The sequence below is a fragment of the Oryzias melastigma genome, linkage group LG7 (genome assembly GCF_002922805.2).
Source record: "Oryzias melastigma strain HK-1 linkage group LG7, ASM292280v2, whole genome shotgun sequence".
In the NCBI taxonomy this organism is placed as follows: domain Eukaryota; kingdom Metazoa; phylum Chordata; class Actinopteri; order Beloniformes; family Adrianichthyidae; genus Oryzias; species Oryzias melastigma.
Genome location: NC_050518.1, coordinates 20,296,405 through 20,322,635, shown reverse-complemented (window position 1 = coordinate 20,322,635; position 26,231 = coordinate 20,296,405). Strand labels below are relative to the sequence as shown.

General features: G+C 37.6%; 1 protein-coding gene and 1 long non-coding RNA gene across 4 annotated transcripts in view; one reads left to right on the top strand and one right to left on the bottom strand.

Moving 5' to 3' along the window:
* Positions 1-4,029: 4,029 nt before the first annotated feature.
* LOC112159496 (ankyrin repeat domain-containing protein SOWAHA) overlaps positions 4,030-26,231 on the bottom strand; it is a 34,722-nt gene continuing 12,520 nt past the window's right edge. The window contains exons 3-15 of one of the 3 annotated variants that reach the window (XM_024293601.2): positions 25,948-26,118; positions 25,360-25,449; positions 20,509-20,565; positions 20,161-20,262; positions 18,249-18,258; positions 18,124-18,161; positions 18,023-18,025; positions 12,598-12,684; positions 10,590-10,592; positions 10,239-10,241; positions 8,309-8,381; positions 7,592-7,687; positions 4,030-6,947 (exon numbers count right to left, since the gene is read on the bottom strand). In XM_024293601.2, coding sequence (XP_024149369.1) covers positions 6,775-6,947; positions 7,592-7,687; positions 8,309-8,381; positions 10,239-10,241; positions 10,590-10,592; positions 12,598-12,684; positions 18,023-18,025; positions 18,124-18,161; positions 18,249-18,258; positions 20,161-20,262; positions 20,509-20,565; positions 25,360-25,449; positions 25,948-26,118 — 906 coding nt within the window. In that variant the 3' untranslated portion in view covers positions 4,030-6,774. Of the gene's footprint in view, positions 6,948-7,591; positions 7,688-8,308; positions 8,382-10,238; positions 10,242-10,589; positions 10,593-12,597; positions 12,685-16,656; positions 17,744-18,022; positions 18,026-18,123; positions 18,162-18,246; positions 18,259-20,160; positions 20,263-20,508; positions 20,566-25,359; positions 25,450-25,947; positions 26,119-26,231 lie in introns of those variants that run through there. The other 2 variants (XM_024293602.2, XM_024293603.2) reach the window with 2 other exon arrangements.
* LOC112159505 lies at positions 12,678-17,429 on the top strand. Its single transcript, XR_002921502.2, has 2 exons — positions 12,678-13,076; positions 14,875-17,429. It is a non-coding gene; the product is annotated as an uncharacterized LOC112159505 (long non-coding RNA).

The following is a 26,231-nucleotide window of genomic DNA, read 5'->3' as shown; positions in this document are numbered from 1 at the left end:
TTTGTATATACCAAGTACCAAAAACTATGTATGTATGTATACACACACACACACACACACATATATATATATATATATATAAACATTAAATGCTTTGTATACCGGTATACAAAGTACTAAAAATATATATACAGTATGTGTATATATATATATCTACATTAAATGCTCTGCAGTAACTAAAACTAAGCTATATATATATAGGTACTTGTACTTTGTATATACAAAGCATTTAATGTTGTTTGACAGAAGATTGCAGGCGGCAAAGAATAATACAGACGCTTTCTTTTTTTCGTAATGACCAACTACAACATTAGCTCCGCCCTGTGTAGTTCAATATTTCGCTGGACCTACAACCAGTGGGAGTCCAAAAATGATATGTTTCGTTCCGACTTAATGGATCCTTTTTATAAGTTAAACGCTCAAAATACCGCACTGGACTGTACCGGACCACTCAGTGGAAATGAGGCAATATGCAGTCAATGGCGGTCACCAACCAGTCTACTGGTTCTCAGCATCTGGCTCTAGTAGCTTATTCTTATATGAATCAAATTTGTGTTTGCTCGTCAAACTCTCCAGATTTCCAGTTCCTCTATAACAGTTGATACTTAACGAAATGAGACTAAATGTTTGTAGGTTCCACTTTACCAATTCCCACTCTGGAAGTTTTTGTCATTTCTAATCTGGGAAATCAATTTGTAACTATTTTTTTTAACCCGTAACTTTATTTAACTGTTTCCACTGCTCCAAACCTTGACAGTGGCAGCCATTTAGACCCAATTCACTTTCATGTAACTTTACGAAGCCTTAATCCGATTGACAGATTATTGTGAGGTTACAGTGCAACAACCCCTCAAAGCTTTAGCGCTTGATGAGCAGAGAAGAAGGGAGGAAGGGGTGCAGACGACAAATGGTACGGTCTGTCCGTTGCTGCTTCAGGTTCAGTTTTACTTTCTAGAAATGAAAGAAGTCATAAAAAGTCACATTTGAATGATTTTAAAGTAGATTGGATGGCTGAGCTGTACCAGGTTACACATTTACGTTTTGATAAAGATCTCCGAGTACATAAACATGTGTAGCTTTTTAACGGCAGTGCCGTTAAAAAAACACTCTTCACAGACTGCTGCTAATCGATGCAAATGAGGGGGAGTTGAAGTGATGCCCTTCCTCCTTAACCGCACGGTTTAAAACCCAATCTGTCCTGGCTGATCTCCACATCAGTTGCAAGGACATTTGCATGTGCCTCCTTTTTAAAAGTAACATTTAGTTTTTGGCGCAGAAGAGTGACTGAAGTGCCAACCCAAAGAAAAAGAGAAGCTCCAGTTCATCTAAGGTTTAGTAAGAGAAAAGTTGGTGCCCCATTCTACGCATTAGTGGGCCACATTTTTAAGACTCAAAACAATACTGTTTACTTTTTACATAAAATATTCAATAAAAATTATAGATACCTGTAATTTTGATTGATGACTTTTTTCCGCAGCATACATATTATTTGTTATCCTAACACAAAAAAAGCATCAAAAACTGGCCAGGAAACAATTTTAAAGAGCAAGCTAAAATATACAAAAGCGGGATGCTAACTTTAGCTGCGTCTGACGTTTAAAGTGTGATGGATAAATAAAACAAAACAAAATGACATAATCGTCGTAAAACTGCTATTTTGTAAATATAATCATAAACATGAATCCACCGTGTCTTTAACTTTATCATGAGAGTATGTGAAACATCCGAGAGTCAGTGCTAGCATATTAGCAAGAGCAGCATCGTACGTGGAAACACTGTGGAGGAAGACTCCTGGTTTCGTCTAAACAGCAGCTGTATTTTCCTTTGAAGTAAGGCTCTGCTTTGGCTTCCTCACTGTCTCATTTCTCCCCACAAAAACTTTCCAAATACTTTATTTTTGCTTGATTTTTTTTCTTTTAGCTACTAGCCTAGCGGTCCGAGCAGCTGCTTTATGCTACCTGGTGCGGCAAGAAAAAGCGTGTGTAGTGAATAGATTTCGAAAATAAAATATCCTTCAGAATCAGAAAAAAAGAGGAAATAATTGAAGTTTAGTGTATGTATTGTTACTTCAAAGTTATCGATACAACCACTACTATTTATCAAGCAAACGGTTGCATGTGTTTTGCTAAGCTCACACTGCCCTCGACGAAGCACGTTGAGACAGCACTTCCAATGAAGTCTATGCATTTCGGGCTTCTGTGTTTAAAACTCTTGCATTCAAGCATAGCTAGTTTCTAGTTTTCAGGCTCTACGTACAAACGTGTGTCCATTGAATAGGGCTGAATACCGCCAATAATTTCCAGATTTGATTCGATTCATCAAAGCCTGAATTTAATCAATTCTGATTTTTTTCGATCCACTCAAATCAGTTAAATTCAATTTAACACATTTGTTTTGAAATGTATTAATAATCTATATATGTTTTGAAGATATTTATATTGATCTGATACAGACTGTAAAATATATTAGTGAAATAATGACATTGTTAATAGCATTCAGCGTTACATGGATTCTCAAATTCTTCTGCTTCTCCTGGACGGCGTTTCAGTTTGGCCACTAGGTGGCGATCTCGCTGTAACCTTACACCTTATTCAAGAAGAAGAAGAAAGTATGAACAAAAACTGTGATTCAGACCATAAATAGTTACTTTAAAAATATTTTCTTGAAAGAGTTTAAAAAATTCCTGAGTTTAAAGATGTTCATTTAATCAGCAATGTATGTTTACGTTGGCCAAGCGTTAGCCGCCCTACAGGAAAACCCATTAAATATTAGCATCAAGCTAGCAGACTTTAGCTTCATGTGCTAGATCGATCTCTACTTTTATGGATTGATTATTGATCTATTAATCGATTCATTAATTTTATCAATAAGTCCTACTACTGAACGCACATTGAAAGTTAAACCAGGTTAAACTTTGACCAGTTGGTAACTGGGATTTGGTAGTGATGCATAGATGGCGTCCTTTTTAATTTACCAATCGTCTGAAAATTGATTATAAAGGAAAAATTATGAACTGTAGTTTGTGCCCAGATGGAATTCTGACACCAAGTCTTTCATTTATGGGAATAGAGATTCCCATCACGAGATTTGCACCATTTCCGACATTTGGCACCAAGATTCTTCCAACTGTAGGTGTTTACTAACGTGTGTTAGTAAACGTAGCAAAAAAAAAAAAAAAATCCCTTCCCTGCTTGTCCTGTGTGAACATCATGGGCGTTCAAGAACCAGCACCTAGCGCGTTCTTGAACGCTCACACACTTATGCCTCCTCCGAAGCCTCCCGGAGGGCAGCTAACGAGGTTATTGGGCATCTGTGAGGTGACATCTACATTTTGGGGCCTGTTTTGTGAGACAAAAGTCAGAGGGAAGGACGTGGGCGCTCCTGTGTTTTCCAGCTCCGGAGCACAAAGCCAGGCGGCCGGCGGTGGGAGGCAGCGCTCTCATGGAAATGAGCAACCGAACCAACAATGTGGCGCCTAATCTCCTCAGAGAGAGGAATCAGTTACACAGCAGTATGCACCCCTCCATGCTTTTCATTAGAGGCGGTGTGCTATTGAAACACCACCTCCACCCCTCATCCCGCACACACACAACCCTCACGTGTAGCCACAGGCCTTACACCCACCAGCTACAAGGTAGCCCCCCAACAACAGAAGGGGTTGAAATAAGTGGGGCAGGGGGGGGATACAAGGCCTCAAAGCACCAGATTAGAGTTAATGTGCCCTCCCTGGGTTCTAATCTCTTCAGAGGGGGGACTTTGTTTGAGGGGCTGGAGGGCAGTAAGATAAGTATCTATTACAGAAACTCCCTCTTATCCCGCCAACATCCCGCTTCAAAAATGAAGCACAAAAACACTCGCCTCTGTTCCCCTCTGTGTCATCCAATCCCCCCCTCACAAGGAACCAAGTGCTGCCCCCTTTTCAGCTAAGCAGGAATTATGCTGTAAAGCTGTATAGGGAGCCGGCAGGGCCCATATTTACTCCATCTGTGGCTCACAAAGTCAGGTGGTTAAAGTCAGATCAAAGGCGGCTTAAAAAACTCAACTTTATTGTGTGGAGAAGAAGAAAAGAAGCATCGGAGGAACCAAAATCATTCCTGTTGTTTGTGGTGAGGAGAATGTGGAAAAAAAGCACCAGAATATTTACGCTTTAATACAAAAGTAGGTTTAATTTCAAAATATCTTCATCGTATAAATACTGTGCAAATATGACATGTATGCAATTTAAGTTAAACAGCTGATTCTAAACACTGCAATAAATGAAATCATCATATTAAAAACAAGATTTTTGAGCTGGAAGAATTTTTGTTCTTTTGGTCCACCAATGAAATTGTGAGTAAAATAATAATTAAAAAAAAAGCAAACTTCACAAAACAAGTAGCTTTTTTCTAGGTAAAGGCAAAGTTGTGAATTTAAGTTTTTTTAAATAACCCAAAAAAAGAAAAAAAGCAGATAAATAATGGCAATGAGATCCTTTTTCCTTTGTTGCACAAATAATAGATATGCTTTTTTCCACTTTCTTCGTTTTCTTTCATTTGCAGTGTAATTTTAATGACAAAATACCATATTTTCCGCACTATAGAGCACACTTAAAAGCCTTTTTTTAAATGAGAGTTTTTATGGATTATTATGGATTAATTCTGGTTACTGTTTACCGGTGTTTAAGCATTGCTGAGAAAAGGCGCTCTGTCAAAATGTCAATCCATTTTTTTACAAGTTGCAAACAAGGTCTGTTTATTGTAAATAAGCTAATGTGGCTAAAGTGTAGCAGAGTCAGACTGTTTTTTTGTGTTACTAACAAGATTGAGAGTTAGCGTGGTCAGTAATGTTTGTTTAGCGGTATCATTCTTCTGGTTTGTTTTGTAAATACGCTAGTGATGCTAACACGTAGCGTGTCGGACTATGTTTTTCACACGTTACTGATAAAGTTTTGAAGCTGTATCAGTCTGTATTTTGCGAATACGCTAACATGGCTAACATGTAGCGGTATCAGACTGTTTTTTTTTTCCTTGTTGCTAGCAAGGTTGGGAGTTAGCGTAGTCACAGTGACGTTTGCTGTAACGGTAACACTCTTTTTTTACGTGTTCCAAACAAGGTTGGGTTTTTTAGTAAATAAGCTAACGCGGCTAACATGTAGCGGTGACGGACTATGTTTTTTTTCTTGTTATTAACAAGGTTGGGAGTTAGCATGACAGCAATGTTTGTTTTAGCGGCATACGTTTTTTACAAGTTGCAAACAAAGTTAGCAGTAACCCTGGCAACCTGTAGCTGTGTCAGTCTGTTTTACATGTTACTAATAAGATTAAAGTTAGCGTAGTCACAGTAACGTTTGTTTTAGATGTATCAGTTTGTTTTGCGTCTAACATTTAGCAGTGTCAGACTTATTTAGATGTTACTAACAAGATTGGGAGTTAGAGTGGTCACAGTAATGTTTGTTTTGGCGGCATCAGTTTTTTTTGCCAACAAAGTTGAGTTACTGTGAGTATGCTAACACGGCTAACTTGTAACGTTCTTTGTTTGTGTTAATTTTTTTACATGTTAATAACAGGGTTGGGAGTTAGCTAGCTACAGTCATGTTAATTTTAGCTGTGTCACTCTTTTATTTTTGTGGGAGTTACAGATATTGTGAATAAGCTAACACGGCTAACATGGATCATTGCTAGCTTGACAAAGTCTGACTCGTTTTTCTCGCTTTATGTGCCTTATAATTCGGTGCGCCTTATAGTACATAAAATACAGTTTGTTAGCTTTAATTTACAACGTAAACCGTACTTCTTCATTTGACCTCATAAAGTTACAGGCACTAAAATAAAAGTAGAATTTTTATTTCTGCTGATTTTTTTTTCTTTTTATCATCTTAAAACAAGTTATAAATATGAAAAAAGAAAGTTTCTAATAAAGCTAAATGTTTTAGAAATTTGATCAAACTGGTGGGGACAAAAGCTGTTTTTTTTTTTTTTTTTGGTTGTCCCCCTTTTATTGAAATGGAAGATCTGCCCTCCTCAGTAACGTCTGTACGGACACATAAATGATCAAGGATTCAAAACAAATCTTTAAATTAAATAATATTTCATGGAAAACAAGTATTTATATTTAACCTACTGAAAAGGAAATCAGGTCGCCTCTGTGTACGAAATGTTAAGTGTTTTTCATACTTTACTTTAACCCCAAAGCTGCCAGGAAATGTATTTTCAAATCAAATCAAATCAAACTTTATTTATAAAAGCGCCTTTCATACTTAAAAGCAACACAAAGCGCATTTTAGTCAAGTTTCTGCTGTAAAAAGCTCATTTAAAATAATGAGCAGACTTACTAGAGCTTACTGCAAATTCAGTAATATCCTGAAAGATTTCTTGTAGTTTTATTTTAAATGATAAAGTTAGCAATTTTATAGGGGTGTAAGGATTAATCGATTAATTAATGAATCGATTTCTATTCCAGATTGATCTTGACCTTTGTCATTAAAACATTGATTAATTGTGAGATATTTTTTGGTTTTTGCTCTAACTTAGAAACCATTTCAGGTTTAGAGTTGATGCAAACTTCAAGTATTTCATGTCCAAGTTGAAAATGTGGCTTAAATTAGCATAAAGAAGGAGAAATTCAGACTTCTAGAGCTTGTAATATCTGGTAACATTCATTCAAACTTTTAAGGCTTCAAAAACTCACGCTTTATAAAAATGTTTATACAACAGGCACGAGTCTGTACAGGTTATCAAACAGGCGTCTGACGCATTACGTCGTCACACCGTGACAAGGAACCGTGGAACCGAGTCGTCAGCGGGAGAACTTCCTGGGTCTCAACGCGGGAACGATGAGCTGATGCGGCGCCGTCCGCTCCTCCTCGATGGGAGCCAGCTCCTCCGCGGAGCCCCACTTCTTCTTGGAGTGGAACAAGGACACCAACTTCCTGTTTTTGTTCCGCTCGCGCACCTGGGTTACGTGGAACTCTGCAACCGCACAAAGCAAAACTTTATCGACAAAGACAGTTTGCTACCTGATGGCTTCACCACGAGCTAAAAGGAATAAAAAAGTAGAAACCGAGACTCAATTCCAAACGTAAGTAAAGTCCACCTCCTCCAAAATGTCTTTTTGAGTTTTAGTTTTTTGATAATTGAAGCAAACGTCAAGATTTTAAGCTAATAGCTGCTACTGCTACATGCTACCAAAGTGTATTAAATGTTACTAAGCTAGCTTTAATTTTTGCAGCCTCAACAAATTTCTATTTTTAGATTTGACTTATTGAATTTTATTTTAATCCAAATATTTTTTATTAAAGTTAAATAAGTGGTTTTTAAACATTTCTTTTAGATGTGATTTTCTTTCCTTTAGTTATGTATTTTATAAATTCTAGTTTTCTTATCTTTGATCTTGATTTTTTTAAATATTCTGTTTGATTTTATTACCATTATATGTTAGATTTTATGTGTTTATATCATAATGTGTTTATTTGATGTTTTAAATTAATGTATTTAAGAAAAACTCACCTATAAATAAATAATTAATGAAACTTCTACGAAATGATGTTAAAAAAGAATAAAATGAAATGTATTTAGTGAAATATGAAATAAGTCTTTAGAGCTGAAGTACTCACGCAGCTCTCGGTCTTCTCCTGGACCTTCTGGGTCTTTCATGTTAAGGTAATGACAGGCTAGATGTCCACTGTAGTCCCGCAAATTCTCTTTTGCTCCTGTAAGAATTAAAAAACAAATCTGAAAGCTGCCCAAGAATGACAATGAAAACCTACTATCTAATAAACACAAATTTAAAAGTTATGCTTTTCCTGTGACCTTTAAGGCCGGTTCATTGAATCAATCGTACCCACAATCCCACATACTAATGTTGGCTTCTTCTGACAAGTGATTCTCCGCTACTTCTAAGTGGCGTTTATACTTCTCAAGTGACGCGATCGTCTTTTGCGTTTATTTTTAACATTAACAATATCCTGTTTGTACATTTACGCACAGGTGAACGATGAGGCAGAGGAGAAGGTGGTGTGTTCCTCTACTAAACAGAAGCAGGGAATACAAAAGCAAAACAATTATTTAAAAAAGCAGGAATTGCATTCTCTAGTCCTGCAGGATATGAGATATAACATTTCTTTCCAGCTCAAGTTAAATGATGATATTTGCACACGCTTGCACTACAGTGTAATATTCTAGTTGCTGGTGACGTCATCAGCAGGAGTCACATTCTGCAGCGACTGGGAGGATTTTGCCCCAATGGTCATGTGACCACTCTGAAGCAAGCAATTATAAATCACTGTGAAGTATAAATCAGCCCTCAAAGTAAAAACAGAATCCTATTTTACCATAAGACTGTATGAGCAGATCCAGAATGTGCTGATGACCGTGTAACGCTGCGATGTGGAGAGGTGTGTAACCCTGTAGAGAAAACAAGATTCAGGATGAAAATGCAGAGAGAGGATCCATCCAGTCATCATTGATAGATACATCGATCAATCTATCTATCCATCCAACCATTCATCATTGATATACTGTACATCCATCGATCCATCCTTCCATCCATCCATCATTGATTGACTAATCCATTATTTATTGATTGATCTATCTATCCTTCTATCCATTATTGATTCATTGATCTACCCATCCACCCATTATTGACTGATCCATCCGATCATCCATCCATCCATCCATCCATCCATCCGCTATTGATTAATCCATCCATTCATCATTGATAAATACATTGATCGATCTATCCATCCTTCCATCCATCCATCATTGATTGATTGATCTATCTATCCTTCCATCCACTATTGATTGATCCATCCATTCATCCATCTATCTATCCATCCATCCATCCATCTATCCATCCATTCATCCATCCACTACTGATTGATCCATCCATTCATCCATCCATCTATCTATCCATCCATCCATCCATCTATCCATCCATCCATCCATCTATCCATCCATCCATCCATTATTGATTGACCCATCCATCCGTTACTCTATTCATCCATAAATCCACCCATTCATCTTTCCATCTATCCATCCATCCATTAATCCATCCATCTATCCATCCTTGCATCCATCCATCTATCATTGCATCTATACTTCTATGCAGCCATCATTCCATCTTCACACCCATCTATTCATCCAATAATTCATTCATGCATCTATCCAGCCATCTATTTATTTATTCATCATCCAACCATCCACCATTAATCCATCCATCCATTCATCCATCCATCAGTCTCTCCATTAATCAATCCTTCTATCCATCCATCCATCAATCATTTCATCCATCCATCAATCTGTCTTCCCATCCTGCCATCTATCACCCATCCATCAATGAATGATGGATGGATGGGTTTCATCCACCCATCTATCTATCTATCTATCTATCTATCTATCTATCTATCTATCTATCTATCTATCTATCTATCTATCTATCTATCTATCTATCTATCCATCAATCCTTTACATCATTCCATGTGTTTTAAACCTATTCAGGGTAATGAGGTTGCTGGAGCCTATCCTAACTACCTTCGGGAAAAGGTGGGCTACAGTTTGCCAGTGCGTTGCAGACCCACACGACCAGACACCCTCACAATCAATTTAACAATTAAAAATCCTGTTTCCACACAAAACAGGAAAGAATTGTGGAAAACAAAAGTAATTTTCAGAAAAACAAAATGACCAGAAAAGGTCAGAACTCTTGGACATCGGTGATTGATGACAACATTCAACTGAAATGTATTAGTCATGAAGTGATACTGGAGATGCTGCGTATGTCAAAATCTAAACATCATCAGTGATGTCCCAGAGTACCAATCTTTTGAGGTTTTTATTGAGATTCATTCTTAACATTTCATTTTGATTCTTTGAAAATTACTTCAGTTTTCATTAAAAAAAATCATCTTTATTCTTATTCATTCTTTTAGAATTGAGTTTTAGTTTCTGAAATTTTCTTATGATTTCCAAAATGTGTGGGTTTCTTTAAATTGTGATTTTTAATTGGTTTGATTTAAGTGATTTGTTGGTGTGATTTGCACCTCAGGGCCACCGTACTGCAGTAACCCAAATTTAAGCTCATTACACTTTAAAAGGAAACTCTTCAATTTGTTAAAATATTTAGAATAATAGAATCTATTGGAATAATTTAGGTTAAAAGTGTAAAATCTTGCAGAACTTGACATTTCGTTTGGTGTAAATGTGTTTGAACTTTTGTGTAGATTCCTGGCGTGTGCTGGACTATTAGAAGGGTTCAGTACCTACCCCCTTAAATTTCCCAGGTCCAAACCCAGCCAGTCGAAACACAGTGAAAAAAAAATACATACAAATTAGCAGAGGTTATGGAAACACCAGATAATGACAAAAACATAATTGGTGGTAATTGGGTGAAAATTGCGTGGCTGTGAACTGGTGCATGCTGGCACATAGATGCTGTGTTTTGGCCACAATTAACATGACATGACGTGATTTATTAGCAGAGGAGCCCCGCGGCCTCACTGGAGGCGCTGCCGCGTTGCAATTTGCACAGCTGGATCTTCACAGAGATCCTTCAGGAGCGTCACGGCGGCCGTCGCGGCCGAGCATGCCCACCACGGCGCCAAAACAGCTACTCACGTGCTGCGAGAGAAAAGAAAACAGGAAAATCAACCATGAATGATCTGACACTACAAGCTTTAAAGTTTTAATTTGTCTTTTGATGAAGACTGCAAGCTTCTAAAACCTGTGTGAACGTTTTGTAAAAGTTCATTATTTCATTAACATAGAAAAAAAATGTTTTTTTTTCTGTTCAGGAAATAAAAGTCTGCACCAGTTAGATTCAATAACGACAATAAAACTTTATTTAAAGTCTAACTTTTGTACTGAATATGAAACAAGGCTTTGTTTTTATTTAGGAAAAAGTCAAATGAATTACTTAAAAAAATATACTAATGGTGTATAAAAGTATTATCAATCACATCATAATTCAACATGTTTTTTTTCGCACTATAGGATGAATTGCATAAAAGGCACACCGTCAACAACAAATGCTACTGTGGCTATGCTAACTCACATCCCTGTTAGTAGCATGCTTACAGAAGCAAAGCCAGGCTCTGCTACATGTTAGCTGCAATAGCATCCGACCTGGTTTGAAACACGTAAAAAATAGACTGATACCGCTAAAAAATGTTGACTACGCTAACTCAAAACATTCTTAGTAACATGTAAAAAAAAAGATAGTCCGACATGCCACAGGTTAGCTTTGCTAGCATGTTCACAATAACCCCCAAACCTTGTTAGCTACACGTATAAAACTGACTGATATACTGCTAAAGCAGATACTACTCTGACTGTGCTAACTCCCAACCTTGTTAGTGAGACGTAAAGAAAAAGAATTACTGTCCAACGCTGCTACTTGTTAGCTTCATTAGCGTATTAGCAATAAAGCCCAACCTTGTTTGTGACTCATAAAAAAACAAATGATACATTGCTGTATGCTAACTCCTAACTTGTTAGCCGCAAGCAAAAGAAAAAGAAAAACACAGTCTAGCATCATAACTTTAGCCACGTTAGCATATTCAACCTTACTTGCAATATGTAAAAAACTGACAGAAACAAACATTTATGAGATTACGCTAATTTCCAAACTTGTTAGTGACATGCTAAAAAAAGTCTGATTTTGCTACACATAAGCTAAGTATTTACAATAGCACCCAACTTGATTTGCAACACGTAAAAAATAGACTGATACTGCTAAAAAAAGATGTTACTCTGACTATGCTACCTCACAACCTTCTTAGTAACATGTAAAAAAAATGATAGCCCAACATGCTACACGTTAGCCATGTTAGCTCAACGTTAGCCCAATGCTGCTACACGTTAGCTACAATAACACTTAACCTGGTTTCCAAACACATTATAAACAAACTGATACCCCTAAAGCTAACATCACTGTCACTATACTCCAACCTTGTTAGCAACAAGCAAAAGAAAAAGAAAAACAGTTCGCTACCAGAACACTATAGCTGCATTAGCATATTCAGCCTTGTTAGTACCATAAAATAACTCATCTGACACCGCTACAAGTTAGCTATTAGCGTATTTACAATCCCACCCAATCTTGCTTGCAACTCAAAAAAATAGACATTTTGACAAAGCGCTGTGTAGATCTCTAAATTACTTTAGCATCAATAAACAAAACCAGAATTCATTCAGATATTACGCGCTCCAGATAATAGAGCTCACTGCTAGTTTTTAAAAAATAATTAAGGCTTTTAAGTGCACCTTATAATGTGGAAAATTCAATTTAATGAGATCAGTTTCATCCACATGCAAGGTCACATGGGTTGCTGGAGCCTATCCTAACTGATGTAAGTATGTTAACTGAGAGATACAATATAGTTTGAACTGTTTAAAATATGTAAAATCAATTAATAAGATCATGATTTTTTTATGTTCATACCCAAGAGGAGCTTAAAAGATTCCATTCTGTTATTTAATTATGAATGTTTTGGACTGATTAACTGAATTAATTGGTCCAAAATTCTGCATCTTTCAATTTTAAAGCTTGAATATGTCTCCTTCATGTGTGGCGTGAAGCGGATGTATCACCTCCTCAAAATCAGAACGTGAAGAGAAAACTCACTGATTTCAAGTTGACATCGGCGCCGGCGTCAGCCACCAAAGTCACCATGTCCTCGTTGCCGTGCTTGGCTGCCCAGTGCAGAGCAGTCTGTTAGCAATAAGGGGAGAAGGTGTTGGTACTAAAACAATCCCAAACTCCTACAGGTTGTTTGAGTGGTGGAGGGATGGGAAGAAGGAGGGACGGTTTCCTGCCATCTAACACAGCCTAATTACAAAACAACACCGCTCTGTGGAGGTGGGGGGGTGGAGGGGGGAGGCTCAACCGCCTGTCGAGCGCAAAAGATTGATGATGTTAGTGTGACCTGCAGAGGGGAGACCCACCCAGACACCAGCGCTACACTTTCAGCTCCTGTCAGGGAGGGCAGCAGCGGCCCCATCGCCAAACATCCACGAGGAGACACCAGCAAACCACCGCCACCTGTCCCGCCCCAGCCAGCTGTGATCTCCACTACGCCTTCAGCAGCTTCATTGTAGGAACAGGTGAAATGTGTGGATGTAACCACATCTGTGCCCTCGCGTGACCCCGAACACAGCAGATCATTTCTGGATTACACTTGATGATGGTTGAATCAAAAATCTACGAGCTCCAGGTTTACTGAACATGCTGCTGAGAAACGATGACATCACAAATACTTACAGGGTGAACTCGTCACACTTGTTATGTCAGCACTAAATAAAAATAAATAAACAGTTTTGAATTCATCTTTATCTAGAAATTGTCATTTCTATTCATGCTATCAATCATTCTTCCTCTGTAAATGAATGTATTGGGATCAAAACACACCTTAGGTCGCAAGCCGAACAGGATAAACATTTATTGGACCCATTAAGACTACATTTTTAAAACTTTAAAAACGTAACTTTTTAACATTTTTACTAAGAATAAAAACATGGAATATTATTTAAAAAACATAAACTGAAACCTTAAATAATTTTCAATATTTCACTCTTAGACGGTGCCCTAAAGAGACATCAAAGTAAAAAAAAAAAAACTGAAGTTAAATTTTTTTTTTCCTTAAAATTGAAGTAAAAAAATGTTTTCTCTGGCTATTAAATGCTGCGCAACAGATAAAAATTGAAAAAAAAAATACTTTTATTAAAAATTAAAATAAACTCTTTTTTAAATTAAGGTTAACTACTAATTCAGTTAGATTTCTATGTTTCAAAGTTTTAAGTTAATTTGTTTTTCTAAAAATTATTACTTTTTAATTGTTTCTATTTCTTTATTTAATTTTTGCTAAAGTTATTTTTTCTAAAAACGTAAATATTTTTTTCCTTAAAAAGCTTTTTTTTTTTTTTATTGAAGTATTTTTATTTAATTTTTTTTATTTAACTTACTTTTTTCTGGTTACCAATTGTTACTTACCAGATAGAAACTGGTGCACTACAATTAGTAACCAGACTAATGTTTTAACCTCAATTTTTAGAAAACCCCTTCTTTTTTTTTAACTTCTAATTTTTTCTTTTTTGTTACTTTAACGTCCCTTTATTAGCTCAGTAGGTTTTATAGAAGGAAAAAAAAATCAAGAAATTATTTACACCCCTCTGTGTTAGGGTTATGATGTTGCTGGAGCCTATCCTTGCTACTGAGGCAAAGATCCTGAGCTGGTCTCCCGTCTGTTGCTCAGTTTTTTAAATTTAGAATCACAATCAATCTCTGAAGCGTGTTTTGGACTGTGTGACACACACGTGCACAGGGAGAACGTGCACACTCCACACTGAGATGAATCAGTCGGAATTTGAACCAGGATCTCATGGCTAGATTCATTTTTGACATCTGATTTTTTTTTTTCTTTTTGGATGCTTGATGATGGTTAAATCTTCAGCTTTTGTGACAAAATTAATCAATTATTTTTAAAAAAGAAGCCCTGTTTGTCATGAACGACTACAGGGATATAAAATTGGTCCATTTTGTGGTAAAAGTTTGCATTAGATATAACAGTTATTTCTGGATTTTGGCTGATTATTATTGTCTGACGGATCAGGACTTCAAAACGACTTCCCAGAATCCATCTGCCATGTTGGTCAAACTTGGCTAATTTAACTGCTCAGTGTTGGCATTCGTTCAATTCTTCAACCGTTTTATGGAATTTATGTTATTCTGTAATTATTTTACATTGGAAATGTGTTGAATATCTGTGGAATCGAAGAAGCTTTTCTCCATGTCAGGATCCGTTGATTCACGCACAAGTTCCAGTCCGTCAAAGACGCTGACATCTCCAGTGTTAAAGGGTTAATCTTACTGTTGCTACCTGAACAAACTTCCATTTTCTTACAGAGATCGTGATGGAAACAGAGACAATTCTACCCCGGCCAGCGAGGAAGTGACATGCATCTACGTCTGGCACGTCAGGGAGACAGCTCGTGATGGATGGTGTCTGGCTGGAGCATCTCCTCCTCTTCGGTCCTTCCCTCCGTCACATCTGAAGACGGGCTGGACAAAGACTGCCTGACAGGCGACTCGGGCGGCCTCTCAGCAGGCAGGAGTGATGGACGAGGCTGAACAGGATGCAGCTTCTCTTGTTTCTGGTCTCACCCCCCCTCAATCCCTACCCTCCACCTGTCCGAGTCCTCATGGGGGATGACTCGTGCCCCACCAGGCGCCCCCCAGTGAGGGAAGTGATGTCTAAACAGAGCTGACCCTGACAGGAGGGACATAGCCTGGCCTGTCCTGCATGTTGGAGTGATGGGTGAATGATGTACTTACAAACTGCTCGGCGCAGGAAGTCGGTCGTAGCGGGGATGGAGAGCGCAGGAAACGAAGGAGGGGAAAAAAGAGAAGGAGGTTAGTGAGAGAGGTGATGGATTTGGGTGAAATCACCTGACAATACAGTGGTCCCTCACTATCTCAGGGCTCAAATTTCTGAGTTTTGACGAAATTTCTTCAGTGTAATTTAGCTTTTTTGACAAATTTACGTAAATCTTGGATCCCTGTCAAACCTTAGTTTTTAATTGTATAATACAGGATTTATTTTTAAAAGTTTAAAGTTTGAGAGTTTAAACAGAAAAGTGTAAAAATGTTAACATCTGTCAAAGAAAGTGCATAAGAGTATGCAGGGAAGGGTTTTACATCCATGAAAAGATGAAGACTATAACACCATGTTATCTCCACTTTGAGGCACACTTACAAACCTAAACTTTTAACTCCACTTCGCCTAATAATCTTAACGTATAGATTCATTCTGGTTGTGTTTACTGATGTCAGAGCAAGCTTGAGAGGTTTTTTAAGAGTTACAAACAAAGTTGGGCGTTAGCATAAACACGCTAACGTGTTTAGCGATGTTGGACTGTGTTTTTTTTACGGTACTAACAAGGTTGGGAGTTAGAGGTATAGTAAATACACAAACATGGCTAACGTTTACCAGTGTAAAACATTTTTTAAATGTATTAGCAAGGTTTGAAGTCAGCGTAATCACATTAGGCTAACAGTTTCAGTGTGTTTTTCTCCCTGTTACTAGCATGGTAGGAAGTTAGTGTGGTCACGGTAATGTTTATTTTAGCGATGTCATTCTGTTCTTTTTCCATGTTACTAGCTAGGTCAGAGCTTAGCTTAGTCACAGTAATATTTGTTTTAGCAGTATCACTTTTCACATGTTGCAAATAAGCTCGGGAGTTACAGGTATTGTAAATACGCTAACACGGCTAGCATATAGCAGTGACGGACAGTGTTCTTTTCACGTTCAAATAAAAATAAAGTTGGGAGTTAGCGTAGTCACAGTAGTTTTTTTATTTTTTTAGCTGTGTCAGTCCCTATATTTACACATTACTGACATGGTTGAAATTTACAGGGATTGTGAACACGCTAACGCAGCTAACATGTAGCAGTGTCGGATTGTGCTTATTTTATGTCTTACCAACAAGTTTTGGAGTTCGGGTAGTCACAGAAATGTTAATTTTAGTCTGTATTTTCATGTTGCTAGCATGGTTAGGGATTAGTGTAGTCACAGTAATGCTTGATTTAGCTGTATCAGTCTGTTTTTTACAAGTTGCAAATAAGGTTGGGAGTTACAGGTATTCAAAATACAGTAACATGATTAACGTACAGCAGTGTCGCATTCTGTTTTTTTTTTTTTTTTTTACGTGTAACTAGCATGGTTGGGAGTTAGCGTAGTCACCATAACATTTGTTTTAGCAGTATCAGTCTTTATTTGTACTTGTTACTAGCAAGCTTAGCAGTTACAGGTATTGCGAATACGCTAACCCAGCTAACGGTTAGCAGTGTCGGACTTTGTTTATTTTACGTGTTACCAACACAGTTTGGAGCTAGCATAGTCACAGTAACATTTGTTTTAGCGCTATCAGTCTGTTATTTTCATATGTTACCAACAAGGTTAGAAGTTACAGGCATTGTGAATATGCTAGGCGGCTAACATGTAGCGTACTACGAACGAGTTCTAGAGTTACTGTGAACACAGTTAATAAAATTTGACTGACTGACTATCGCTGACTCTAGTCTCACTTCAAGTGCCCCATAGTTCGTTGCTCCTTATCTATGACATAAGTTTGACGAAAAGATAATGAATTAGAGATGCACCTTTTAATCTTATAGTGCTGAAGATATGGAACTTTGTGGTTTTCATATATTCCAGGTTATTTTTAGAACATAACCCGGACCAACAAGGGACCGCTGTATTAGAACTTTAAACCTTTGGTGAGCACAGGAAGTACTCGAATGCTGCTAGGATGATGGGTAATCCCTTCAGTCCAGGTCAAACACCAGATTTAAAGCTACTCAGTCATGTGGTACGCTAGGATAAACTTCTGCAAAATCAAGGGATGTGTATCGAACCCTTACAGCTCCAACTTTTTCTGTTTTCTCAAAAAAAAAAAAAAGGCGCTGCCCTCCTCCTCATAAACGCAGGTTGAAGTCTGAAAACATCAAAGAGGCCTGAGGAGGGTTTAGCACCTTCCCAGGGACACAGCAGCATTGTTCTACAATTAATCCCAGGCCGCTCTATAACTTTCAGATTATCTTTAAGTGGGTGAAGTCTTTGTGGAGCATTAAGACTCTCCTTAATCTCTGCCCCCCCTTTCCTCATCTCCTTGCACTTCAATGGCGGCCGTGTTATCTTGTCCGGGTGGAGATGGCAGAGGCTTAGGGCTACTCTTAGAAGGTGGTCTGCCGCGGCCACAGGACAGTGTGAGAACTGTGACACAGGGGAGGGACAACAAACATCAGCTCAAATCTCTTAAGCGCACACGGAGACAAATAAAAGGATTTGGGTTGTCAGGAGGGGCGCAGGAGCTAAAAAGCTATCTTTCATAATCCTTTTGATAGTGGACCTTTGAAATGCACGATCTGGATAGTTTTAACACGGGTTTCTCGGAAGACTATTAAGGGGAAGATCCCGGCACAATGGGCCGGTGGAGGTTACAGAAGCAAAGTGCGGCGCTGAGAGGGGAGGAATCACGGTTGACGGCTGGACAAACTTGGGGATGAACGTTGGAGGAGAAACCGTCCATCTGGTTGGGTGCTATCTGCAAACAAAGAAAGCTGAGAAGGAGAAGTATGACTGATGGAACTTACCCCCTGGGAGAGGTGGTTATCGCCACAGTCGGGAGCCGTCATGTGTGAAAACAGCAGAGGGAAAGGGGTCAGGTCAGGGATTGTAACTCCAACATGTTAAAGAGTCATTCATGAAACACTCACCGAGGTGAAGTCCTGGTTTCATTGCAGCATGACACACATGGAATTAGAAAATGGAATGTTAGCGAGGTACTCTTAAAACCATCAGAAACATTTACTGTTTCAAGTGAGAGTATTCTACTAAATAATATATGGAATGAGGAGGAAAAAAAAAAAAACATTTATCTGTAAAAACGATCATAAATGTGAAATCATAATTTGAGATGGTTATCAAGAAAAATACCCACAAATCACCTGTCTGTCATTGACATTAAACTACTTTTTTAACAACTAGTGTGGACACAATAACAGGAAATCTCTGTTTCTGCATCCTTTATGCAAAACTTTTACAAGGAGAAAGAGAACTTCTACTTTTTAACCTAACAGATAAAAATTAGACAAATCAAGTGTCAATTTCTTGAGGTTGAGTCTCAACTCACTTCTCTGCACGTGAGACTTAAGTCAACCCGAGTCCAAAAAGTTAGTTAGCATTATGTATATTTATTTAAATACACTTGAAAAGAAAAAAAAAACTTGAGCTTGACTTTTATTAAAGTCCCACTCAGATCATTTATGATCTATTGTAAAAGTGTTCCCAGTGGTATTTTAATTATTATTGTGCCGTTTTTAGACAAAATTAATCATTTTCTAGGACATAGTTTCTGCAGAGCAACAGGAGTTCATTAGAAACTCACCTCTGAGTTGTAAACAGGACTATTAGCACATATTAAGCCTGACCCCACCTCCTGTCATTTATTTTTTACACTAGCTTACAGCCCCTCACAACATTAACATTAGCAATGCAACACAAATGGCAAGCAATACCAAAGCTATATAGCCACATGCTAGCTCAGATAAGAAAAACAAAGACGTACGCGGATCTATTTGTCTGCTAGTGGATGTTCTCCGTCGCAGCTAGATGCTATTTTTCGTCTGATTCAAAATAATTTAATTACAATGTTCTCCAGCATCAGAAAAATGCCACTTTTTTAAATCAGAGTGGGTCTTCAACATATTGGTTTCCACTTTTTCATTAGTTCACTACTGGAAGTAGGAGCCAGCTAATAGCTAACTAACAATGCTAATTGCATTGTTGCTAGCTAGCTTTTGTAGCTAGCTACAATCGAAAACAAAAACAGCATAGCAGAAACAAAATCAATGAAGTAGCTTTATATGTATCATAAAATAATATTTTACTTGTCTCACATGTTCTCACGTAAATTCAGAAATATTCCCTTTTTTAAAACAAAAAATGTGGACTGTTCACAGTGTTGCTCAGCAGTGCCGGAATTCTGTCAAGAAAAGATTTTTAGAACCTTAATTTTAACATGTGCTTTCCTTTTTTTGGAAATATGGCACAAAAAGTTTAAATTTACCACAAATTTACCAAATACTGTGCATTGCTAGCTAGTAGCTAATTACTGTACCAAGCTAATCTACTACCTACTAAGTAATAGTTAGCTAGCCAGTAGCTAGTTAACAATGCTAATTGCATTGTAGCTAGCTAGCTTTTGTAGTTACATGCAAAACAAAAACAGCATAGCAGACGGAAAGACAATGAAGTAGCTTAATAGAATGCTCTTATGTTAGTTATTTTTTTGAAAGCATTGGTTTTGTGACTTGAAGTTTTAGAACTGCTTCTTTTTATTGATTTATTTGTATTTTGTATAGCACCTTTATGAAAAGCTGTGTTGTGAACTGGCACTTTATAAATAAACTTAACTGAAGTGAACTGCTTGACCTGATCATCTTCCCATCTCACACTAATTTGGATTCCTCTTTGAAACATGACATAATGGAAACTACGGCTCGAGTCCAGCCCTCTGTGCACTTTCCCATCATCCTTTGCGGTTTTACTTCTCTCATGGATAACAACTAAAAATAACTGTTTCAATGAAGTGAAATAGTTGCACGATGCAGACAAGAAGGCCATGCTACCTTCTTGTTGGCCAGAGAAGGGTCCTGCACGAGCAGCTTCAAGAGGTCAGGGACTCGAGCGCTGGCTGCAGAGTAGATCCACTCTTTCTCTGTAGGATCCAGCTGGAACACAAACACACATCCTGTTGTGGCCTCAAACTTGTAATCCAGTTCCTAGCAGCTGGAGAGGAGTCACAGCTCACTGACACAATGCGGGATCCACCCGTGATGACGCTCCACTGAGCTTAAGTTTTTTCCTATTTGTTTAAAGCGTGTGACCCGACCCATGAAAGTCACTCTTTATGTTCTAGACTTCTGAAACTCTTCTGTAAATATTAACAAAGTGTACAAAAATTGAAGGGGACTTACAGCGACAGAAGCAGAGCCCATGCTGCCCGTGCTCTCCTCGTCATGCTCCGACTCGGACTGAAACACAAAAACCAACAAACGGCTATCGCTCAGAGGTGACGAGGCTTTGATACTCGCTAACTGTCCCCCATCAGCACGTTTCCACATCACAGGACACAAACAGACGCTTTCACACAGTGCTGCGATGATTTCCAGCTGACGCGTCGCGACCAAAGGGCGTCAGACTGATACAGGAATAACAAGACAACAAGACCGAGGTGACACTTTAACACAAAGAGCTAATCGATAACAATCCAATTAACAAGTAACCAAAAAAAACATGTTTATGCAACACTTTTGGTCAGAGGAGTGGAGAAGGAAAACTCATCAGTCATTTGGATTGATTGATGAGATAGTAGAATTTTGTCGTCCTGTTAGCCTGAACAGCACTTCTCTTTTTTCCCAACAGTTTTGGTGAAAAAACCGATGACAGAATAACACTTTTGGCTAGAAAAGGAGCACATGTAGGGAAGGCCGGAGGAGGAATCTTTGTTTTTCCAAGACCTACGACATATATTCTTGGAATACTTTCAAATTTCTTTTAAATATATTTTTTTTATGTTTTTAAGGCTTAAGTAACTGGAGCCAGGTCAGTTCTGTGTGTGTCCACTAGGTGTTTTTTTACACAAGTAAATCTATGAATTTCTATTAACTTTAATTTAAAATGTCCAAATATTACGACAGAAATAATTAGCGTTACAAAAGGTTTTCCCCCTCATTGTTTGTTTGTCTTATTCGACATGGAAATTGGGTTCAAACAAGAATCTGACATTTTCAGAGATGGATGAACCCTGAAACTACCTCAATTGTTCATCGTTTTCCCTATTTATTTATTTATTTTTAATTATTAGACAGGTTTGACCCGGATAGTCCCCCTATGACAATTTTTTTAAATTGAAAAAAAAACTTTCCAAGTAGTTTTTTAATTATGATTATGACGTTTTTAACCAAAATGTCTTTAAAAGCCATTTTTTATGTTGATCTGTTTCCAAAATCTCCTCTGGGTGGGCGTGGCTTTTGCAGCTGAGCTTTATGTAAAATTCTTAATCCGATATATATTTCTCCAAACTAAACTACCAGCCAAACTAAATTTAGTGTTACACTGACAAAAGCTGCTCGTTAAAAGGTCGTCCAAAGCTACTTGGATGTCGAACTTCAAGAGGAGAGGACAAGACCCGATCCGAATTCTTCCCTTCCCCTTCATTCAGCGCTCCAAACGGAGAGTTTTAAAAAAATAGTGTCTCATATTCCGGACGTCACTTTCGTTCGATGACGTCACCAATAGTTGCCGGTCTGCTAGCGTTAGCATGAAGCTTTCAACTCTTGAAGATAAATAAAAAAACTGGTTGAGGGTGAAATTTAAAACATTTTTTTTTTTGGACACGACTTGAACTTAAACTGCCGCTTCAAATGGAGGGGAAGGGACCAAAGAGTCCAAATGTTACAACTTCTGTGAATTTTTTAAACTGATTTAAAGCAACAATTATCCAGATTGTCTAAAGGATTTTCAGGGCTATATTTCTGAACATTGACTTCAATTTTCCCCTTTTTTTAGTTCAGTCTTTGTGGTTCTGTCTATGGTTCACGTGTGTTCAACTAGCATGATTTTTCTATGATCCAGACTTATTGATGGAATCGAAACATTTGTAAATTTATGACTAACATACGTTTTTTACAAAAATCACATTTCTTTACAAAAAGAAAGTGAAATCTTGCAACTTACACCCAGAATAAAAGAGTAAAAAAGCACCTCTGAGTTGAATATCTTCTGTCAGAAATAAGTTATTTTTTTAATCATTTTATTTGAATTTGAATTACAAAAATACTCAAACATGCAATTATTTTTAGCTTAATTTTCTTTACCTTTGTCCTCCGTCACCAGAAAGAACATGTTAAAACACCAGAAACACAGTTTTTAATTGGAGTGGAGCTTTAAAACCTCTTTCTAATCTATTTATTTTTTATTCAGTCTGCTGTCAAATGCAATCAGTACGGTGTATTAATTAACAAATACTGGGTGAAAAAAATCAAAATCCAGCATTTTATTGTCTTGTGTTGCAATAACACTACATTTATTTTATTTTTTTTTACTTTTCATCAATAAAACTCCAAATAAAACTAAGCTTGAATGATATAAACTGTAATTTTCATTCAAAAAAAGTACAAATGATTGAATCTAAATCAGTGAAAAAGTGATTCCAACATCCTGATACCTCTCTAAAGATGTATTAAAAGAGTAAACAGAAGTGAAAGCTTCCTGTATAGAAACTTTACTGAGAACGTCGACAATCTTAATTCCTACCAAGTAAAGTCAACATTCTCTATAGATCCTATATGGCGTCCTTTCAAAAGCCCATCAATGTTGTATAGTGACTAATACCTTCCACAAACAACCTAAATCTGACCTGAGTGTTCTAATGACGGACTTTAACATATTTCATCTGTCCAGAGGGCATGCCACAGAGAGGAGCGCCGCCTCCTTTCCTGGGGGGGAATCTCCACCTCTTCAATGGGAACAAATGGTCATTATCTTTGTAATGAGGTCAACCATGTTTCTGCTTAGCATAACAACAGTACGCTTATTTTAAATGCAGTCACTCCACCAGTTTGTCCTCCTCCCACTGATTTAGCATGCCTGCAGCTCACAGATACAGGTAATTTACTTTGCACCCCCTGGTGGGTGGAAGGAGGAACCACCGGAGCAAATGGAGTGTTTGACATGTTCCTTACAGTTTCTTCAAGAAAAAAAAACTTAAAAATATATATTTACTGAATGCCATGTTTCAGTAACAGGGCGATAACCAAAAATATAGATATTTTGAAGGACACTGCACTAAAAACAAAAGACAGACAATTACTGTTCAAGATTTGGCTTAAAACTTTTCCATAAAATTTCCGTTCATTCTGTTGTCTTAGAACACATTCACACTTGATTACTTTGTCATTTAGAAAAAGAAAATCCTACAATTTTCTGATTTTATTTGCTTGGGTTTGGTTTGGCCTTAAGACAAATGACAACAAATTAAGACAAATTACAACTCAGTCTTCAATGCTTAATGCATGATCTTTAAAGTTTATGTGGAACTTGTGAAATTTGTGCATTTCATGCTTATGGACCCCAGGAAGACCAGCGACCACTTTGTGGAAGCTAATGGGGTTCCAAATAAACAAAAAAGTAATCATGCATTTTTCAGGTAGTTAAGCCTTTACCTAGCAGCTAGCAGATCTCTTATTAACAAGTTTTCATATGATTTTTCCCCAAAACATTTTTTTATTGATACCAATTCAGGAACTACATGCAGAAAAAATTCCATGTTACCTCCATGCACAATTTTCAGGTACCAATGTACCAGTGTTTTATATATATATATATATATATATATATATATATATATATATATATATATATATATATAACATTTGTTTTTCAACATTAGTACTCTCTTTTTAGTAAATCAGATTGTGTATTGAACATTTATGTGAATTTTTCTGGGAATTTGTGTTTTTTAGCTCACAGCTAGCAGTTTTAGTGTCTTTTTTTTAGAAGAATGTATTCAGTTTTCTGGGGTTTTTTTTACATTTGGACTCTCTTTTACTAATTTAGGATACAATTCTAAAAAAAATGCATTTTACGTTTATGCACAATCTTCAGGTACCGGTTCAGTTAGTTTTTAGCTAGTAGCTCCCATGTTGTGTGCCTTTTTTGGCATTTATATGTATATATCTATGAAAAATTATTTTTTAACATTTGTAATCCCTTTTTTTTTTTAGTAAATCCAGATGTAATTGTACATCCTGCTATCTTGTCACTTATGCACATTTTTCAGGTAAGTTAGTTTTTAGCTAGCAGCTAGCATGTTGTGTCTTTTTTTCTATTTCTTTTTTAATATATAAATATATTTTAAATGTCTTTTTTAACATATGTTCTCTCTTTTTAGTAAATCAGGATGTAATTGCACAAATTGAACATTTAGGTGACTTTTTCTGGTAATTTCTGTTTTTTAGCCAACAGTTTTTGTGTTTTTTTTTCCTTTTTAGAAGAAAGTGTTCATTTTTTGATTTGTTTTGCTTTTTAACATTAGGACTCTTTTACTAATTTAGAATACAATTTCAAAAAATTGCCATTTCGCAAACATGCATCATTTGCTTTAGTGTCTATTTTGCTGCTAGCTGACTTACTTTAGAATTTTTTTTTTCAGGTTGTATTTTTATAAACATTTGAACTCTCTTTGTATTAATTTAGGATCTAGTTGGGAAATACTTGTGCATAACAATCATACGTGTTTTTCAGGTTATTTAGGCTTAAGCTGGCGGTTAACAGCTGATGTCAGAACATTGTTTATTTTCTGGATATTTTTTATACATTTGGAGCCTCTCTTACTAATTTAGGATCCTAAAAAAATCCAATTAACTTAAAAGTTTTGCCAGTTGAGAAACGTTTTTTTCCAACTCCTTTAGCCTTTAGCAAAAAGCTAAAGAGTTAGCACGTATAACAAACAGTTTGAAAGGAGAAGCATGTCCCTCGTCTCATTTGGGATCCTTTCCCACAGCCCTGCTGGATGTTGTGCTGCAGCAGGGCGTGTCTGGGTGGATTTGTTACAAAGGTACATCCTTTGTATTTAGAGCAAAGGTATAAAGTGTGGTGAAACTTTCTTTTGCTAGCACACAGTAAGTGGCCAAGACAAAAAAAAAGTTTATGCCAAACAGTGCGTTGATTCTTTAATCCGTGAAAATATTTTCGGAGACATTGTGTAAACTTTGTGCCAGGCAGCGCTAGCACAAACACGGCTTGAGAATCAGCCAAATCTGCACCTTTGATCCAGAATCGGAGCCGAGCTCATCCTCCCCGTTGTGTTGGTCTCCTCCCTGTTGAGGGTGCTGCACTGTTCCCATCCGCTCGTCCTACGCAAACACATAAAGACGAGCTGCTAAGTCACCTTCTGGGGCGTGATCACAAAAAGTCAAACACCACTTGTGTCTTTCTATCCTACACAATCTGTCGGAGGAATTACATTGATTGTATCAACGGTTGAAGAGTAGTCAAAAGGACGTCAACAGTGGAGTTAAAGCTCCGCTGTTATAAACTGGAAGAGTCTAAGCTAACCCTTCTGGAAAAGGAAAATCTTTCTTTAAATGAAGCTCTCTCTGTATAAACAGTCATTCATTGAATGTTGACATCCAGAAGAGAGAAGCGACACAGCGCCACCACAAAGAGGGTTCTGTTTAGACACGAATGCCCAAGTCAGATAAGGACAGACGTGGTGAGCTGAGGCGACGGCGCCTTGAGTGTTTCAAGCTCCAACCGCTGCGGCTGAATCTCAACAACTTGTCAGGATTGACGCCCCGGCAGGTTCAGAACAGAGGAGCAGGTTGAGTTCAGATTCCCGGCAGCATTAGTACCCTTTGGTGTGTGGGCCGTGTCAGGCCGTCCGTCGTCTCCCACTGCGCGGTGGCGGCGGTTCTAGTTGGGCTGGCATGTCGCGGTTGATCAGCGTCTGACCCGAGCCGTTTGGCATCTCGCTCCTGCAGCAAGTGCCTGTACTTTTTCTTGAGGATGAGATACTTCTCCCCCTGTAAAACAGGAACAGGAACATTTTTTAGAGCAGGGGTCTCAAGCTCAAATCAGCCGGGGGCCGCTGGAGGCGGAATCTAGTTGAGGCCGGGCCGCATCAGGATTTTCATAA